The sequence below is a fragment of the Bradysia coprophila genome (genome assembly GCF_014529535.1).
Source record: "Bradysia coprophila strain Holo2 chromosome IV unlocalized genomic scaffold, BU_Bcop_v1 contig_5, whole genome shotgun sequence".
Lineage (NCBI taxonomy): Eukaryota > Metazoa > Arthropoda > Insecta > Diptera > Sciaridae > Bradysia > Bradysia coprophila.
The window spans coordinates 7,837,882-7,859,243 of NW_023503374.1; the positions used below are offsets into that span (position 1 = coordinate 7,837,882).

The 21,362-nt window shown below is 35.0% G+C and overlaps 1 protein-coding gene across 1 annotated transcript; it reads right to left on the reverse strand.

The window, feature by feature from the left end:
- Positions 1–18,341: 18,341 nt before the first annotated feature.
- On the reverse strand, positions 18,342–19,749 carry LOC119071694 (BLOC-1-related complex subunit 7). The gene is made up of 2 exons (XM_037176682.1): positions 19,309–19,749; positions 18,342–18,606 (listed from the first exon to the last, which is right to left on the reverse strand). The coding sequence occupies exons 1-2, from the start codon at positions 19,444–19,446 to the stop codon at positions 18,427–18,429; spliced, it is 318 nt and encodes a 105-aa protein (XP_037032577.1). The 5' UTR covers positions 19,447–19,749; the 3' UTR covers positions 18,342–18,426.
- Between the last annotated feature and the right edge of the window lie 1,613 nt (positions 19,750–21,362).

Sequence of the window (21,362 nt, forward strand, 5' to 3'; positions counted from 1 at the left end):
CATTTGAGTGGAGAAAATAAGGTTATTCACGCCGCACGGATGTAAAGCGATTTATTGCATCTCAATTCGTATATATCGACCATCCACATAGCCATAACCTCGACGCTTTCCAATACATTTTGTCAACAATATTGTTTGTTTATGTCATCTATGGCATAAACCTATGACCTATTGGCTTAATTTGTTCCGTGGACTGCGTATCGATAACACGTGTACCAACCGGAGAAATATTGTAATTGCTGTCAATTCAGTGTTATCAAATTCAATCCTTTATTCTAAACGTAAGAAAAATGTTTTCGCGATCTTCACGGCTATACTGGTGTGCCAAGTTACATGTTTTCCCGTTCGAGAAATGAAAAGTGAGTCACCCAAATAGATGGTCTGACTATTCTTTGATTGCCTGTGAAAATTGACCGAAAATGTACGGTCCAAACCTTTTTTTTTGTTTTGTTAAAAAGGCCGATAAAAAATGCATCAATTTAACAGTATCAGGGTTGTATCACGGTCTTACAATCGCAATAAATAAAATCTAATGCCAGCAGTCTAGATAAAATCGCCGAAATGACTTTTCCGACCATTATAATTCGACCAAAAATTGCAAATTTACGTGCGGATCAAGTCTTGAAATCCAGGCATAAACTATCGTGTGAGGTATGCCTGAATATGATTCAACGACAGATTATGCCTGGATTTCAAGATTTTATCCGCACGTAAATTTGCAATTTTTGGTCGAATTATCATGGTCGGGAAAGTGAGCAGAGCTACCCTGCTCGAATGGAGTGCTCGATCTCCAACGCGTCAGTACCATTAGGCTAAGACTTTAATCAATAGTAATTGATTTCATCTATCTCATAAGTGTCAGAGAACTGGTCAGCATAGTTGCCTTCCAGAGAACTCAACTTCAACGAAAATCAAAATCCTATCTGCGCTGTTGGAATTTTTTGAAGGTTTTGCTAATCAATTCTATGGACCATTCTGCGTACAACCTTGGGTAAGGCGTTTCAAAAGAAGTTTAGGCCCGGGACTCTTAAAATCAGTAAAATCGTCACGTTCCAACCGAACCATTCCGAATTCCATTCCATGAACAACGTAAACCTTATGCCAACACTACAGATCGACCGAATCGATTTTATTCAGATCGTACAATTCTAGAAACTTACGTCCTCCATTTTCCGTAACAGAATGTTATTCTTCTTGTTTTTCAGGCACAACAACTTTGTAGTTTTATTGTAGTTTTTAGTTCAGTTAGCGCGACAATTTTTATTAAATATATTTGAGACAATCACGACGCAACCTTTCACGGAAAATATTTAAGTAAAATTCTCTTTCAATGAAATCTGAACGAAAAGTGACTAATCTCTTTTGCTTTTTCACCCATTTAGTTCTATGCGGAGGTGAATATGTTTGAATTGACTTCCTGTGCTAAAAATCAATTCGAATATAATTTGATTATTTTCATATTCGCGCAATTGAGAGTTTCATGTTCTAATTTTAGATATCATTTGCATTAAATTATTATTAATAATAAGGCTCGGAATGCGGCACTTTATGCTAAACTGGTAGACTCAATAATATTCTCTTTCAATGAAAAATGTACGAAAGGCGACCAAGCTCTTTGCTTCTTCAACAAATTCAGTTCAAAGCGGAAGGTGAATATGTTTGAATTGTTTTCCTGTGCTAAAAATCAATTCGAATATAATTTGATTATTTTCGTATTCGCATTATTCGTATTCGTATTAAGCAATGAAAGTAGATAAGTAGGTATGGCCAGTCCATACAAGTCGGAGCACATACGAATTTGCATGGCGCCACCTCAAACGAACTCATTTCTAGTGGAAATTTGCACTAGAAATGAGTTCGTTTGAGGTGGCACCATGCAAATCCGTATGTGCTCCGGCTAGAACAAATTTGAACGTTTGGCCATACCTATCTATTTACTTTCATTGGTATTAAGAGTTTCATGTTCTAATCTGCGTTTTCATTTGCATTGAATTATTATTAACAATAAGGCTCGAAACGCGACACTTTAAGCGAAACTTGTAGAATCAGGTGCAATTTTTGGTATGCATTTATCGTTGGTTGCATTTCCAAGCAAATATGACTCTATTCAAGATTCAACATCATGTTTACGGTGCAGCCTCCAAGGCCTCAAACAAAACAAACATTATATTGTAATCAAAATAATCGACCACCGAAAAAATTATTTGAATTGGTTTTGAAATCTTTATCGTTAACTTTAAACTCAGTTAAGATCACTGCGCTAAATTGTAGACTGAATTGATGCGCAAAAATAATATATTTTTATGAAGCAATAAACGCGTGCGAATTCCACCGGACTGGCCAATCTAATCTGAACCAGGCCCATCGAGCCCATCTAATCGCAGTGGCCAAATTTTCCCGACATTTTTGTCGCGCGATACAGATCTTTGTGCTGGATGCGAGAAAAGTTGCCTTAATCATTCTTTTGCTCTTTCCTGGTTTTTACGAATCGGATGGTTATATTTGTGGGCGCTGTTTTTGGCTTCGATTGTGAACTGATAACTGGTACTTGTTTGACTGCCGTGAGAATTTTTGTTCGTCGGTGTGTCGGCCACACCTTTCTACCAGTTTTTTATCAAAGTTTCCCATAGACAGATCTGCTCACTATTCAATAGCTGCATTTTCGCAATTCGTTGACCGTCATACCGGTACTGATTTCCGTTCAATTTCTAACTAGATAATTTCAACATTATTTAGGGATAAAATAGCAAACAATAAATGCGATGTCAACAAGATGCATGTATTCATGACATATTAACTATGAGGTGCCGCTGTTAAACAAAATGTCGTGGACGAAATAATTTATACTGGGACTGCGGGTTGGTGTATCATTTTGTTCGGAAACGAACTCGGTCCATTTTTTGAGTGTATGGTAATTGGCGTTCTTCAGTAAATTTTAATAAATTTAACGTCTCAATAAAGTCAATTATTGCGGTTTAGTTTGTGCAAACGAATTTTGTCACTGGGAAATAGCAGAAAAGAACAGTCTCATAAAATGTATACACAACTTAATAAAGGTCTCATTTTCAATGCAGTACACTAGAAAAAACAAATTTCAGACCCCACCAGTGTATATTGTCACGACAGAGTAAAGTAAAACAGGCAGGAGTAGAGGACGCAAATACATTTTAGGGGGGGACCTAAATCCTGTTATTATCGTTTACGTATTCGTTTCACGCAATTGTATTAGCGAGCGCTTTGCACTGAAATCAACAGCTTACTTATGCATTTAGGACCCTCTTCAAATCGACTGCTACTCAGAGAAATGATAAGTTGGCACATCTCGCCACAGGCGTACCAGCTTACCATTTCTCTGCTGCTACTGCCTGGTTTATTTTGCTCTGTAGTGATTTTGTACAAGAGCAAAGCACCTTAAGAATCTCGAATTTTTTATTTTACAACTTAAAGAGTCCGACGGAAAAACCATCTCAATTCCTTTTTAGCCCCGTACGAAGTACAAAGGGGCTTATAGGATTACGATGCCGTGTGTAATTGATGGAATTCGAAGCAGACGGTAAGGGCAAAGTGTTTGCCTATGTTCATAGATGACGAATCCGCAATAAAAATTTTGTCTGTCCGTCTGTCCGTCTGTCCTTCTGTCCGTCTGTCCGTCACGTCGATATCTTGAGTAAATCAAATCCGATTTCAAAAATTTTTTTTCCCTGAAAGATAGTCAAAATAGTGAGGCTAAGTTCGAAGATGGGCATATTTAGGCCGGCCCTTCGTGAGTTAGGGCCGCCTAAGTGCTTTAAGGTCTTTTGGGGATATTTACGGCAAAAAAACGTTGGAAATGTAAACGAAACGGCAAAAGATAGGTAATGTTGATACCTATCCAGGAAAAAAAAGTTTATTAAAATCGGGTGAATGGCCTGTGAGTTAGGGCCCTAGAAGTGAAAGGCTACTCGGCCCTAAGTGTATTTTGCATATAACTCGAGTAAATTTCATCCTTTTTTCGTGATTTTTGTTTCATTTGAAAGGTAATCGAATACCGAATAGAATGTGGTGAGAAAAATGTTTGAAATTTGGGTCCTTGGACTGAGGCCGCTCCTCGGCCCTAAGTGTATTTTGCATATAAATCGAGTAAATCTCATCCAATTTTGCTAATTTTTGTCTTATATGAAAGGTAATTGAATACCGAATAGAATGTGGTGAGAAAAATGTTTGAAAATTAGGTCCTTGGACTGAGGCCGCTCCTCGGCCCTAAGTGTATTTTGCATATAACTCGAGTAAATTTGATCCGATTTTCCTAATTTTTGTTTCATTTGAAAAGTAATCGAACGAAGAATAGAATGTTGTTGAAAAAAAAAATAAATTTGGGTCCTTGGACTAAGGCCGCTACTCGGCCCTAAGTGTATTTTGCATATAACTCGAGTAAATTTCATCCGTTTTTCCTAATTTTTGTTTCATTTAAAAGGTAATTGAACATCGAATAGAATGTTGTTGGAAAAAAAAAATAAATTTGGGTCCTTGGACTAAGCCCGCTACACGGCCCTAAGTGTATTTTGCATATATCTCGAGTAAATTTCGTCCGATTTTCCTAATTTTTGTTTCATTTGGAAGGTAATCGAAGAACCGAATATAATGATGTTGAAAAAAAAAAATTGGGTCGTTGGACTAAGGCCGTAACTAGGCCTTAGGCCTCTCAATAAATTAAAATTTTAGGTCAACTTGAAATTTGTGTTACATTTGAAAGGAACGTCGTACGGGGCTTCGTAATTGCGCTATGCGCAATTTGTAAGATGTACACATTTCATAATAATTTGACTTCAACTAGGGTGACAGACGCACTAGGGTCACGTGCGCAATAGATGTACGGGTTCGTACGGGGTTCAGTCGCAGCAAACGCTCCGACTGTTCTGACGGCTCGTTTATTTATAAAATCTCCTCATCTAGGCAGTGAAAAATGTAAGTTTCCATAAAACTCTTTAAAACTATCCAGTTGCTTACTGCGAAGCTCAGGTAAATTGATACGATACCATCACACAATATGTTTATTGCATAAAAAAATCTGCAAAAAGAAAAGTCAGACACGACGTTGTAAATGAGCTGTCTGCAGTATCCGAGCAATCAAAGAGTAATTTAAAATATTTGTGAAAGAAAAAATTCCATTGACAAAGCTATGAAAACCTTTGCTGTAGAAAAAAAAAACTTTCTATATTATGCCAACGACGGTATATCATTTTCTGTTGAGCACCGTAAATTTTACGCTGTTAACATTCAGTGTCAGTCAACCATTCCATTTGCTTTGACACATAAAATGGAAAAGATTGTTACTCAGTGATCGATAAAATCGATTATATCAAGCGAAAATGCTGATCAAACGCCTGCATTAAAGGGATATCGAAAATATTGTAGTAAGGTAAGTAATCGCAGCGTTTGGAGAGAATTGATGTTGGTTCTGGTTATATTTATTAGTCAAAATAAATGAAGTAAAAGACGCCTGGAGAGAATTGATGTTGGTTCTGGTTATATTTATTAGTCAAAATAAAAGAAGTAACAGACGCGATATATACATTACGTTGCATTGGATATAGGTTTCGGAACCTTTCATTGATGGTTATTAAATTCAATTTCAAATCAAGAGAATTGTTTTCAGGCCAAGTACACTACAAGTATAAAAAATCAATTACCAAAACATTTACATATTTTCATCCATTGATGACGTCGGAATTTTTGAGAGCAATTACGAAACAATCAACTTGATTCAGTGTTGTTTTGCTATTAATAACTTGTAAAAAAACGGAAATCCTTTTTGACTTTTCATTCCATTTTCAGATTCCATTTAGTATCATCGATGCACCCTCGACTATACATAGTTTCGACTTGTATTACACACACACACAGGGCAAAAAATATGTTCATACAACTCCTGTTGTGTGCCTATTCTGTACCACTTCTCCAACATCAATTTCAATTAAAACTTTTGATGTCCTTTGTGTGGATATTGTGTATCTCTATACCCTTTTTCCTCAACTTTGATACAAAAAAAAATATTTCCATCGACATCACGTTTCCCGTTGATGAACTTAATAAAAATAGACTACGACCGTCCATTTAGGATATTTTTTTTTCAATCCTTTTGACATTCATTTCAAAAGTCTATTAAAAACGCTTTCATCTAATTTAAGTAGCCATTTAGGGAAGAAGCGTCCCTATATATTTTTCAATTTGTAATAAATTGAAAAGTATTGTTGTTCTTTTTCCATCTATGTGATGGTGGTGGTGGTAGTATTCCCCACCTTCTCAGCAATTATGGATTTTGTAATCAATAATGCTAATAAATTTTAAAATGTAATTCAGCTTTTGTAGTTATAGCTCGGAAAGAAGAATCTCCCCATGGTGAATTCAATTCAATTAAATTTGAATTTGTTGTGCACTTTCTTGGTGTGGCACATTAAGAGCTTATGCAAAAAATGAATGTTGCAATTGAAATCATTAATGCATCATTACACGGAATTATAGCTTGGAATAGGTCGACCACGGTAAAAAAAGTCATTTTTAACTGAAAGAGTTCAGGTCACGTAATTTTAGAGGAAAACCTGACTTGTATATGGAGATTTATTCAGAAGTGACATCTGCTATCGACAGCAACGACAAAAGTAAGCGATGAATCCTAACTTATATTGTATTATATAGTAAAAACTAATTGAAGTAAAAGGTTCTGAACATACCACGATATTCAAAACATAGAACAAAACATTTAAAAGTTAATTAATTAATAGAATGATCTGCGTGTCTGTTAACAAAAAACGTAACAGATACAAACGTGTTGTAACATATTTACAGGCGAAATGAGTGAAAAAGGCAACTTTAAGAGCAATTGACCCTTTGCAAATTTGTAGCCTACATTTAGGCGGAAAATCTTTCTTTATTTTTTGAAAAAGTAGATTTTGGTTTAGAGAAATCATCAAATGTAGGCTACTTTCCAGCGGGTTCATTGCAAAATTTCGTAGATGACAACTTAATCTGTTAACGAAAATGCCAACAAAAATGCGCGATGAAGTCTGGACAATAGTGTCTTATATAGCAGAGCGCGAGCATATATTAACACAAATGAAGTAATAGATTTTGCATCCACTAATTGAAAATAATTTGGTGAAATGAACATGAACATCGCAAGCAAATGTTGGTGTGAACATGAAAGAACAGTTATATGAACAAAATTTAAATTTATATTCAGTTCATTCCTGCTAAAACATGGTCAAAATAGTTGCACTTTCTATGTATGTATGTTTTGTTTATTGTTTTTGTCAATGACGTCACGTCAGTGTTTGCTTCAGCCAAGTTTCTGTTGTTTACTGATGACTTGATGGTGTTGCCGTAACCGCCTTCCGCTAAATGTTGATAAATGTAAGGTTATTTCCTTCCACCGATCCAGAGAACCAGTGTTGTTCAACTACTGTATCGACGCTTCCATGTTGGAACGTGTGACGCTTATTCGCGATCTTGGAGTCTTTCTTGACTGTTCTCTCAATTTTAATTTTCATTTTTAATTGACGTCGTAAGTGCGGTCGAAATTCAAAATGGAAAGTGCGTAATACTTTCTAACGCAGCGTCATTTTCATTCAAGGAAGCGTTGAAATTTACTTCTTGGTTCATTTTTTCATCGAATCGTTCACTTGAAATTCAAGTTTTAGGCACACTTACGGCGTGAATATGTTGTATCGAAAGCGTACTCGATGCTCGTATTCATGAAACGAATGTGCTTCACCAGCTTGAGAGCGCTTGTTAGTGTCTACAGTGCCCTCGTTCACTCGCATCTCGAGTATGCCTCAGTATGGTATCCCTGGCAGACTGACAGCGTAGCCAAGGTCGAGTCGATACAAAAGAACATTGTCGTTTCCTCCGTAGGACTGTTAGGAGAGACGCTAATTGCAGGCTTCCCTCCTATGAGTCTAGGTGTAAAACTCTCGGGATCGAGACTCTGTCGAGGCGAAGGCTAAATCTGTGCGTCTTTTTCGTGCACGATCTTCTCAACGGTCATATTGATGCTCCCGACCTCGCTTTGAAGTTCGTCGTTAACCGACCTTTCAGGTCCCTCCGTTTTCATGAGTTTTTGCACGTTCCGACTCATTGCACGTTTTACGGCTTTTTCGAACCGGTTTGCAATTTGTCCAGGATTTTTTTTTAACAATTTCAGTCGTTTAGTTGACCCGCGAGCCAATAGGGCGTATCGCCGTCTGATCAAGTCGCTGTCAATTAATTGTGAACTGAAATTCGCTGTTGGCTCGTATGTTTTCTGATACCATAGCCGTGCAGTTGGATGAATATTGGTTTCAGTATTGCTAAGACGCGATCGTTTATTTTTTTATTCAAGTTTTTTGTAGTAATTGTTGGCTTTCGTTCTAAGTTTCATCAGGTTTCATTTGAGGAATTGTCTTGCTGTTTATAATTTTTAAGAGTTTGATTGTTAATCGTTGTAATCGTTCATCATCAGTTGGCAAACATGCTGTCGATGATTATTCAAAAAAAAAAAAAGTTCAGCGAATTCAGCTTAGTTTGAGTAAAGACACAAAAATTTAGAAGGAAACACAGAAATATTTAAAGTAAAAGTTTATATGCATACACTACACTCACCGTCCGAAATTCGTTTCATTGGAAGGGATTAAACTTGTAATATGATACACTGATATGTCTTGATTAAATGGTTCCATTCTCAAAAAATAAAACATAAATTGCTATGTTAAACGGAAAATTTGCATGTCGATCGATCTCGATTTACAAAATTGCTATTCAGATAATTCAAAGATGATTTTCGACGATAAAAAGTTCCAATGAAATTCATGGAAAATCCTTTTTTTTCTTTTCATAAATATTTTATTGTATATTTATATGTTACAATGAATAATTTTCCATGCAAAACTGATATTCTATACCCATCCGTACACATACACACAGGCCGATAAAATATTAGCCTGCTTCCATTGACGAGCAACATTATACATCCAACAAAAGCACCATAACCATTTTTGATGAAAACATTCCCAACCCTAAATCCATGTCATCTTCAAGATATGACAAATATCCCATTTCCTTGTTACCCGGCATATCCATCCACACACCCATACAAACACGTTTCATCATTTAATATAATGTGACAATAAAGCAATGCATTTGGTTAAACTACATCCTCTCACTAAAAATATTTATTTATTTATGCCGAACAAAGATGCGGAAAGAACGACCTCATAAGTAAATCACCCATATATTTATCCCGTATACACATCACCCATATCATATCTGAAAAATATTTTTATGTAAATTCACATTTCACTTGATGTGATGTGGTTATTCAATATAGCTGATTAACAAAATGTCAACCCCATATCTTATATCTTGTCGCTGATATGCTAGCTAAAAGATATAGCACACACGAATACAATGTCATGGATAGAAAGAAATGTAATAGATTTCTTTGCGAAATACATTTTTTTGCGTTCATTTCTTCCACGAAAACCTTCCACATGTTATGGGCCGAAAATCTGTATTTTCGTTTGTACACAGAAAACGAATACAGAAAATTTCATGAATTATTCATTAAAATATCTTTAGAAATGAAATATTTACATGACATAATATAAAAGTTTACGACAAGAAGTATGCAAATAACGATTTTTGAAGTTACATTTTATATGGAAAAAATAAGAAAAAAAAAAAATCGTTGGAGAGAATGCCTATGATGTTATGGTAGCTTCTAGCTTGTTGTATACATATTTTTGAGTAATGTATTCGAGCGATGTTCCACATGACGCTAATTTAATAAAATTATGAACATTATTATATCCCTTTTTTGTAATGCATAGCAATAAATATTCCGAAATGATGTTGAATTTTGAGATATTCTTTTAGCACAGGAGAAAATTCAATTTTTAATTGGAATTCTAATCGTGTTGTCAACATGTTTTATTGCAAGTCACAATTCACAGCAATATATACACAGAGTAAGTTCTACATTCTCGATTTTTCACATAATGTTATTGCGCCGCGCCACGGCAAAAAAAAATGTATTATCCACCAATCATGGCTCAAGGTGTGTAAAGATATGGAGTAGCTAGATCATCTCCGGATTATTTTACAGTTCTACAAAGTTTTGATAAACTGATAAATATGGCTCACTGTAGAGATGCGTAGGCATTCCAAGTTTTTATACCCGCAGCCCAGATGCCCACAGATAAAATAATAAAGTTGAATATTCGCGTTCGAATCTGAACTGATCTGAATTTACCTAAGATCTGAAAATCAATTAAAGTTACGGATAATCAGGTCAGATTTCAGGTATATCTGAAAAAATCCCAGAGAAGAAAAATTCATCAACTTCGACGGGTATACACCTAATGAGTTTTTTGTGATAAATTTGTCATGAGAGTAAAATTTATCTGCGTTGACGAGCTCTGAGGGAAATTTACCTGGTATGATTGGTTAGTACGGATAATTGAACTTTGTTGTTTGAATTTTATCAGCTAAGAATGTAGCATAAATCTTTCGGACAAGATGAGGCTAGAGGATGTTGCAGAAAAGAAAGAAAATTGCAGCAGTGAGTTCTATTTGATTTCAACATTGTGCAGATCCGAAGTGCTTAGATATCTAACAATGAAATCTGCTTCTGCTACTTCTCTTGTTAAAAAAAAGTGCCTAACCTTTAACGCAAAGTATATTTCACTAGTTTTAGCATACATTTTGCTGTATAAAATATAGTTAGTGAAAGTCGTCACTTATTTAGGTCCGTGCTGATAACAGATGAGTAGCCGTTAGATCTGAAATGTGAATATTGAGTCCATGTGTCAATTCGAGATCATACCCGCGTAATTCTAGTGAACTACAACTCCCCAAGTGTTATAAATCCACAATCGAGAGTTACGTGTTAAAACTTTAAACAAAAACTTTTGAACAAAAGAACACATCCACAGAAACCAAACTTTCTCAACTCAAATATCCGCTTTCCTTTCGTTAATATCCAATGAATCGATTTTGTGTAATCTCTTCCATTTATTTACATTACCTGAACTACCCGTAAGCTACATGCACAGCTATGCTTTTCTTCCATCTAATTTCTCCTTTTCCACAACAAAACCAATATTTGTCACGTTAATATTATTTCCCATTTTTCTATAATTTTCTTTGTATCCAAGATTACATAATCTAAACCAACACTGTACGTCTTATTATAACTTCCCGACGAAATAAAAAAAAATGAATTTTTATGCAAATATTATTCACTTTACAGAAATCAATATTCAGTTTTCTTTATTGGAAAATGCGAAAATATTTACTCGATCTCTTTTAGAAAAATGAAGAAGGAAAAAAATTGTTTTGCCACAGGATATTGTATATAGAATGTGAACGTTAAGTATAAATTTGGCAGAAATGATAAAAAGATTTTAGCTTTAAGCGGCCGGAAAACCGCAAAATCAATTTTTAATAAACTTTACCATTTCATTAATGCTAAATATAATGACGTAAAAATACCCATGTCTTACTGATTTTCCTATTTTCTTCAGGCTTTTACAGAAGAACAAAAAAAAATGAGAAGAAATTCCGTGTACTGTACAATATGTACATGTGTAATACAGTCTTTTATTAACAATATTATACGCTAAGCATTTGTTTTGTGATCATAAAATCCTTGAGAACTTTTTTATGTGTTTAGGTAGTAAAAAGGTTTTTAGCAGACTAGAGGTTGTTCAATTTTCACTTCTTCATTTTTTGTTGTTTAATCAACGAAGGTGTCTAATGAATATATTATTTTGCTCTGCATCTATATCGTTCAGATATTCTGTTTGAGAGTTTTACAGGTAAATATTTCTTTATTTGGTGGTGGAAGAGTATTGAAATTCTTAATTATTTTTCAACGAAAATTGATTTAAATTTACACATTTTTCAAGAGGATATAGATGGTTTAAATCACTGTACCTGTTTTTTTTAATAAAGAGTAGATTTTTTTACATTCGATAAGGACTTTTTCAGTGCCTGATTCGGATGGAATCAACTCAATAATTGTGTCAAATAGAAAACTAAGGACTACTATCACGTATAATTCATACAAAATCGACCTCTAGAGATCTAGAGCTCTAGTGCATGTACCACAGCTCTTAGGTCACGGACATTTCGATTTTATCTCTCACGACTTAAAGGATTTGACTTTTGTTGACCTATTCCTTATAACGTAAAACTACATGACTTCCAACTTTTATGAGCTCTTATACTTGGAAGAAAAACTTCACAATCTGAACAGGCCCAAGTCCCACGATAAATGAATTTCCTTTGAAATATCTTGAAATTGATAGAACTTTCTTAGAGCTTTTTATCTGTTATCGACAGAATGAAGACAAGGAATGAGGAATTTACGATGTTCGTTTCGGTCGATTCTTTTAATCGACTTCTTGTTTTGAGATGTGAGGTCTTTATATAGCAAAATGTGCAACAAAACAATGTAAGTAACAGATCTTATTTCAATATCTTATAAGCAGTGGCTAGTATATGGTTGGGAAAACATCAAAATATTTGAGCAATTTCTTTCCACAAAATTGTCCCTGCTTGTAAGTGAAAGTCGAAAGGCTTAAAGCTGTATAGACGGAAAAGGAGGTGATCGCAAAAAATAAAATAAAGTAAAAATGGTTGGACATCTGTTATGGTACTTAAATAAGCAGTGAATTTCGTCAGCTTACTGTTTTCATTCGGCAACTATTTAATGAAGTACAAGATTTGTTGGTCACGCCCGTCGCGATACTTTTAATAAAAGAAGTAACAGATTTCATCGTTAAGTGGTGATACGATTTTTCAGAAATCGATATTTATCTTAATTGAAAATGCAAGTTTTCAAAGTAATCCAACACTAACACACGAATCGGATTTTCTTATTTTCGAGATTCGAATATTGTCATGTTTGGTCCGGATCGAGTTTTTGCTTTCGTCAGTGTATCCCGGTTTCGGTTTCTAAAATTTTATTGGTCTTCGAAGAATTTCTTTCTCCGAAACATTCTCACTAAAATATTTAAACTTTAGACGTAGACAAAAACGCAATTGAGAAAATGAAAATACAATTTCACGTACATAATGGCACAAACGGTACATGAACAGCTACGCTCAATTAAACGAAAAAGTATTTCCAAAGTTTTTTTCCTCCCAAATCGGTCTCCAATGAAAAATAAATTCGAAATGTTACATTCATCGTGTACAGCTAGCGTATACACCAGGTCATGTCTGCAGGCAGTTAACTATATCATATTCTGTCAGCAATAATTTCCGAAAACCACCAATAACTGTACCCAGTCACGTGTTGTGCATGATATATTCAGCCCAATAATTACATTTTCCTTCGTAGACAACTTATAAACATTAAACGATATTCTTGACACTGTGATGATTTCCCTTTTGCTTCCATTACAGAATTTATGGAATGAAAATGAAAAACTGAAAGATCTCTCAAAGAAAGAATGTGTTGTACACATTGGGTTAACCCGAACGAAGATTGGTTCGAATCGATGTGTGTATGTTGACATAAATCATTTACGTCGACGTAAATATATCTTCGGGGCTGTATTACAATATATATATGTATGAAATAGACTTATGTATACAACATCGGTGACGGTTATGTTTATGCGAAATTGTCTAGGGCCAAAAGACGAGTATAATGTCTTGAATTATCAATCTGTCTGATGTATCCAGTTACAGGGACGACATCGCCCATACATAATATACAAGAATGAATTGGAAGGTATAATTTACATTATCTCGTCTGCCAGCGCGTTGTCTGTATCTTTCGTGAATTTTTATTCGCCATACATAGGAAATTGGGTACACGGTTTAGCAGAATTTTTTAGTATTCCAGAGAAAAACAGGACATTTTTCACATATCCATCCATTTCGCACACATCCATGGATGTGTGTGTATATTAATACCATGTTCATCAAATGGCATCATGTTTCAAAATGTAAAATGTGTCTGTTGATATAATATCCATCTAGCAATGTGTACGGTGTATATATATACAGCAAGCACACGATAGAGAAAGAAATCGAGGAAGATGGAAGAAAGCATTTACGATATTTTCAGCACGTTTACGTCTTGTCTTTTCGTTCGGGTGGATCTACTATGGAATTTTTGATGACAAGCTTGCTAAATGTAGCGTTTTGAAAATATCATTTTATATTAAATTAGAGAATGGCTTGTGGCTTTGGTTGAAAGAAAATATATCTGCATGTCCATCATCAGCAACCACGTCAGTCAAATTGACATACCGTTACGATTTACTTAATGCAACTCTCGTATACCTCTTCAGCGCTTCTTATGTTTATCAATTGTCGACGACAGATTGCATACGTCATCGTACAACTTGTTATCGTGTTGATGTCGTTTAGTTCAAGTTAGGTGTTTGTACAGAAGTTACCACCATTGTGGTACTTATATATACAAGAATGACAGCAATCTTTTTGCGCACTATAAATTCCTACTATTGCCGTTGCGCAATTTTTAGGTCAGATCCACAGGAATTCAGTTTATCCGATCACAAATTTAAATTTGATTACCCTATCAGGTCACAGTACTCTAACAGGTGCATAAATAGTATGTACGTATACCCATTTGAGGGACGTTCAGATGTTTAATGCAGATACGACCAATTGAAAAATTTAGTTCTAGTATGTCCTCCAATAGCAGTAACGTAACTCGATTTAGGCTGTCCAGAATTGGATCCTAGTCGAATGACGATATACCGATTGGGTCAAACGACAAGAACTACCAATGTTTTTCTTCTTATCAAAGCCATATGTCTTCCCTTTAATCAGGATTCTTGGGATAGGTCCTTGTAACTTCGATAACTCAGGTCATGCAGCGATGGTTGTTCGAGTTCGGGGCCTCAGGTTGCAGTTACAAATCAAACTATTTTCGAGCACCGCACGACTGAAATACGACATATTTTGCCATGATTTTTTGGAAGTAGGACCAGTGTGGTCGATAGAGTGGCTCACGGTGGGGTTGAACAAAAATTAAATAGAGTCGCGATACCACCTCTGATTTTTCTTCATGTTCTTATCGAGGGACTCGAGTACTATAAGGAACCACATTCAGTTCGCGGATTCATCCAGCCGTTTCAGAGAACCGGAACTCATGGCCGTGCGGGATCGACGAGTCAATTTGAATACAGATTATTACAGCAACGTATAGAGGGACTAAGTGTAAGCTAATTCGTGGTAAAATGGCTTCCCTCGACAACCTGACCACGTAGCCGCAGCCAGCTGCAATCGACATTTCGACATTTTGATATGTTCAAGATGAAGAGAGTTTGAAACTATTTGAATGTTAATATTGGTAAAGGATTCCATGCTCTATTAAGCGCCGAGAATGGATTTTACAAAATTTGTGAAAATTTTTATTTTCACCATCCTCTGCAAAACTTTGACTCATCTGTAATACACAGGTTGACCCTGTCTGCAACAAAACAATAATTCCTGATCAGCCTGCAGTCTAAGCATTACAATGATGCCACACTTGCCATACCAGCCTCACAACAAGTATCTGTTCCGACATTTTGTTTGCAGCAAGGTCACTTTACGACGAAATTTTCAATTTATCATATATCTTAAAGTGCCCGTTCAAAGCACTGTCAGTGCGTTGGCCCTTTAGGATGAGTGGAATTGTTATCCATTCTTCATAAATAAGTGATTTAAGTAATTTGAAGCAATTCTTACATTAATTACGTGTTAAATCAGTCGGTTAAAGCTGACTTTGGAAAGAGGAAATTTACCACAAAAATATGTAGAGGCTTAGGTGCTAGGGTAACTACCCTACTCACTTACACTAATGGTTTGCTAAATTTGTGGAGTAATTTCGATATAACAAAGTAAGTATCCGAGCGTTATTCAGTTTTGGGTGAGCGTTATAAATAACTCGGTTTACCAATATTTTCATCGAATTGGTACAAATTTGATGAAAATATTATTAAAGTGATTTAAAAATTTTGTAAAGGGAGAAATTCCATTGGTAAACCCAAAGATTCCGTCGCAAAGCTGGAATATATTTTCGCTTAAAAGTCAAGATGCACCGGTAAACAAGACATTAACATTATTTCAAATTTTCCGTTTGTTTATAATAAATAAAAAAAACATTTACGACCTGGTATGGTATATCCCAACCGTTATGATCTCGTTTTTTTCGTATAACGGGGCATGTATTGATATCGTGTAATAAATAAAGTTATATGTGATTTGGCGCAGCCGGTTTGGTAGAGTGTTATTGTCTATGACTTTTATTTTCAATGTTTTTTTTTTTCGTTCGTTTGTTTTATTTATTTGAGTTATAAGGAAAGTCATAAATTGGTTTGATGTTATCGACTGACAATCGTATAAATGATGATGTCTTAGAATTGATAATCGTATAAAATTTTATTGTTTCGTTTTTTTTTGTCCTTTTTGCCTTTTTGTGGATTTTATATTTTTCACATTTAATAGCTCAGCTCAGACGTTATATATTTTGAGGTCGTTGAAGAGAAAAATTTATGAAAATTGCATTTGTTATTATCTGAATTATTATTGGATGTTATTATACTAAATAATTCAAAATATTTGTTATAGATACACTCACTCAGTTAAGTATCCTCGCTTGTGTACCAGCAAATAAGCCCATAACAACCGCAATTTTTTTATTGTTTTTTTTACTCTGGTGGCAATGTTGAATGTTGGATGTGAACCATATTTAAGATAGGGGTGAAACGTTGAGCCAATCTTATTTCTTTGTTGATGAAGGTCTCCAAGTCAGAGAGAACGTCGTCAATATAGTAGTCTTAGACAGAACCTTATACCTTTGAGGAACTTAGAAAGGAAGACAAAGAATTCACCAAGTTTGAACGAAAGGTTTCATCAAATAAGCTTCGTTTGACCTGGTTTAACGTGTGGCTGCTGTGTTACGCCAAAAAAAAAACGTACCACATTTCTGTCTTGGCTTTTAAAGCTTCGAGTTTCTCTTGGAAAAGTGGAATTTTTCGGTGGAAAACCAAAAAAGCTCACACTTTGTCTCCAGGTAATGTACATCATCTGCCACAGCTGTACTTTTTGTATGGGGCAGTAGGCCTGCTCTGACTCCGGGGAGTGTGGGATATTGGGCTTAATGAGGTGAAGAGAGGAGAATGATGGTGTATATCTTTTTTACTCTTCTAACCAACGCTTTCGTACATTTGTACAAACGCCTCGCTCCCCATGCCTAAACTATTTTTTAAAATTCTAAAAAAAGATATGGGTCCAATATTTAAGCCTTCCGGACCAGAAAAACACCTCATTGAGCCCAATATCCCACACTCCCCGGAGTCAGAGCAGCCCTAGCCGGGCAGCTATGACAGCTTTTGTAGATTATCTGAATAAAAAGTTAACCGCTTTAGGTAAGATTTTCAATGCTTTTCTGTCAGTGCACAAAAGCTCTTCAAAGACAAGGTCATAAATGCATAAATGCATAAACGTGGTTTCGACTAAGCTCAATTATTGAGCAGGGTGGCTCGGACAGCTATGGGAACAATAACAAAGATTATAAATCATAAATGTCATCTCTCGTCACTTTACACCTTAGCCCGATGTAGTATTCCCATTGGAAATTCCTTTTTATCTGGTAAATTATGCCAAATCAAACTATACCTCTGAAACTCACTCCTTTCCAAATTTTATGTTTCTTTGAAATATAGAAAAATATTTGAAATTGTACGACGGAATTGTTCAACTTACCTTCACTCTCTTTCGATCCTTTCAGTTTTAAAATTTTTCGTCTCTTTGCCTGTAGCATCCATACATTAAAAACTCTAAAAAACCCACAAATTGATTCTAGAAATCTGGATGAAAATATTATTTTCCAATTTGGTTCTTGAATCAACCAAAATTTCCCTCTTTCCGTGATTTGTAAAATCATATCACACTGTAACTCGAACATGTTTTGAACGACTCAGTTACGCTACAAAAACGTTTCTATTTCAAAATTATCTGGACAGATCATGCAAAACATCCCAACTTTCAAATTTAACGTAGCAAAAATGTGGAACGTGAAAGGATTTTACGTTTTCGTATAGTTAGTACATAGACAGACGGCTTTGTAATAGATGTACAATTCAACAATGCCGTGCGTTCCTTGAACACGTTAAAGTGTGTTGGTAAATGGTAAATAATTTTCCAGTTAAATTGCTGTGCTTTCTTCAAAAAATAGAAAATTCCACACTTTCTGCCAAGCTAATTCTTTTTTCGTACGAGATTTATGGAATACTTGCCCGTTTCTTCGTTTTTTTTTATTTTTCATATTTTTAAGCTGCAAGAATTTCGAAAAAATGTTTTATTTGAATGGAACAAAATGAAAAATTAAATTGCATTTAATTGCACACAGAACGCAACACGTATATATAACACATCACAAATTTATCGCTCCATTGCCTTCACTTGTTCTTTCACGTATTCCAATTTCTTTGCATTTTCTTCGACTGCGTCGTATTGATATCCCATTTGTTGACGAATTAATTCCATCCTTTTCAGGTTTTGTAGCGTATTTTCAATAGTTGACTCTTGTTGTGCAAAGCCCTTAGCTGCTTGCATTAAGACCTGCGAAATTAAATGAAATGAAAGTGTACTTTCAACTGGAAATCAATTTTCTAATTAATAAATTGAAAAGGGGCTAAAGTGAATGGATTCAGACTGCACAAAGGAAATGATCCGTCCAATTATTTTTTTATGTGGGTGGGCACTCGGGCATTGGAAGCTCCTTTTAGAAACTAGTCATCTGTTATCGACTACGACGACAAAAACAAACCATTAGCGTTGTCTACTATTCATTTTATAGCAAAATTGTATATAAAACTGAGGAAGTAAAAGATTTGGTATTGAACATGTATACAAGGATGTGAGCATAATTATTTTTTACTTCATTCATCGTATTGTTACTGAATCTAAATTGTGTATTCAGCTTCGAAGTTTTGGATAGTCCGTCCTAGTTCTACTTAAGAAATTTAAGAAATTTCTTGTCATCTATTATGAACAAGAACAAAAAAAGTAAACATCGAACTCAGGCTACTGTCATCTTATATAGTATGTTAACCAAATTAATTAATAAAATGTTTTAAAAAATATAGTGAAATGTATGGTGAAACTAACGAAGTACAAGATCTGCTGTATAAAACACTGGGTGATATTTTAATGAAACTATTTTTTTTTTTTAATATCTGACCACAAATAAATAAGTTAAGAGGCGTTGATATACCAGAGTAAAATAACAACAACAACCTCAAAAAGTCAATTAGTACAAACCTCATTCGATTTTGACCCCCTCACGATTTGTCTTGCAACCGACGCTGCATTGTTAACGTTAACGTTTACTCGTTCTGCTAAGCGACGCTTCGAATCACTAAACAAAAGTCTAGCACTACTGCTTGACGCTGATGCCATCTTCAATATTAATATGAGAACCAATTATGCACTGTCTAATCTGTCAAAGTTCTGATATCGATTTTTTGTTGTTGTTTATTTTCATCTGACGGATCTGTTAAATGTTTCACTATAAACAATATTGTTCACGTCTTCGCCAGTAGTCACACACAGATGGAACACATATTCTTACTTATATCGAATATAGAAACTAGTAAACAACTAAACTCCTTACTTCCATGATTGAAAATATAAATTATTCTAAGCTAAACAATATTGCAGAACCTCACATCTCTTCGTTTGAACGTTGTAACACAGACTGTAGGTATAATACAACGAATGTACACTGTTATTTATTGGGAATGATATCGCAAGAATGTTGACTTTTTGTAGGTAATTCGATGATAACAGATGGCGCTTGACAAAGCTTTGTATGCTTTCGTTGCTTATGTTTTCCTATATAATGATATATTGTTAGCAGAGTAGAGTTTTAATCTAATTCATCATTCATCACCATCACCAATCAAGTAAAGTCGACAATAATAGAACCTTTCATCTGTTAATGCAAGAATTTGCGTCTGGTTTTCTCCATACGAACTTTATGTCAAAACCATAGAGGTAGACTACCAGGAATTATGACCCGAAATTCATTGAAAAATTATATCACACACGAAAACGTCAACTTTGCGTTATTTTGACGTTTTGGATCCCTTTACTTTTGACATTAAGAATCCCTTTTTACTCAAAACTTTATACTTTGGGGAGGTCACGCAGATGCAGATACGCGGGTTACACACCACGTTTCATACAAAAAATTCACCACGCCATAAAAATGCAATTTTGGTGAATTTGTTTGTATAGAAAAGGTGTGTTCCCGCATATCTAATAAAATTCAATGAAAGTATAAACCAGGTATGGTCTATTTATACAAACAGCTGGACATAGCTATTTCATATAAACAAACTCACCTCTCATGAGAGGTCAATTTGTCAGTTTGTTCTATTGAGAGGGCCCTTGGTCAAAACAAAAGAAGTAAAAGAATTTGTATGATTGGCAATAACTTGAACAGACATGTATGTAACAAACATTAAACTGACTGGTTCTACTCAATTTCAAATTCTTTTCAATTGAAGTTCGAAGATTGTGTTTGTGAACTGGTGAATTTTGAACCTCGAGATGACGCCGATGCTTGTCAACTTAATAAATGGAATTATCATCGATCAAAATACAGAAGTAAAATATATTGGACTGACAAGTTGAACTGCTCTGTCAAAAATCGCATCTGCGGATCACCAACAAGATGATCTGATACAATGCCGTCATTCTGTCTAAGATCTCTTACGCTTCGTCGGTTTGAATCAGCAGTGACATACCTAAACAAGCTTCAATTGGACGAAGAACAAAATTCTGAAATATATTTTTGGTGCCCGGAGGAAATTCCCGACTGACGATACTGATATCGGACCGAATTGTTGACTGTTTTCATTAGAAAGTGTTTAGAGTCGGAACACCGTCTCATAAGGCCGATGTGCGAACGCGTTGTCTTTGCAGTGTTTCTCTTTTGCAACTTTATTTGCTAAATTTGTAGTCTACATTTGTGTGTCGCGCATTTTATTTTCAATCATATCATTTCATCAGAATTCTTTATGAAAAAACACATTCGCGGTCGTACATTTTCAAAGAGAATTCTGATGAGAAGATACTATCAAAAGTAGTCTAATATAAGAGTCTAAGGTTTGTATGAGGTTTTTTTTGCTAACCACTTTTTCCTCAAATTTAAGTTTCCTGTGATATTTGTTATCGACTGAATTGCTGTTGAAGGATATTTAAGGATGTTCGAGACATTGGATTATAAAGACGATTGTAATCTTTAAAAGTGTTTGACATTATGTTTAAAGAAATGTGTGATTGACTCCATTCGAATCAAAAGGTATGGA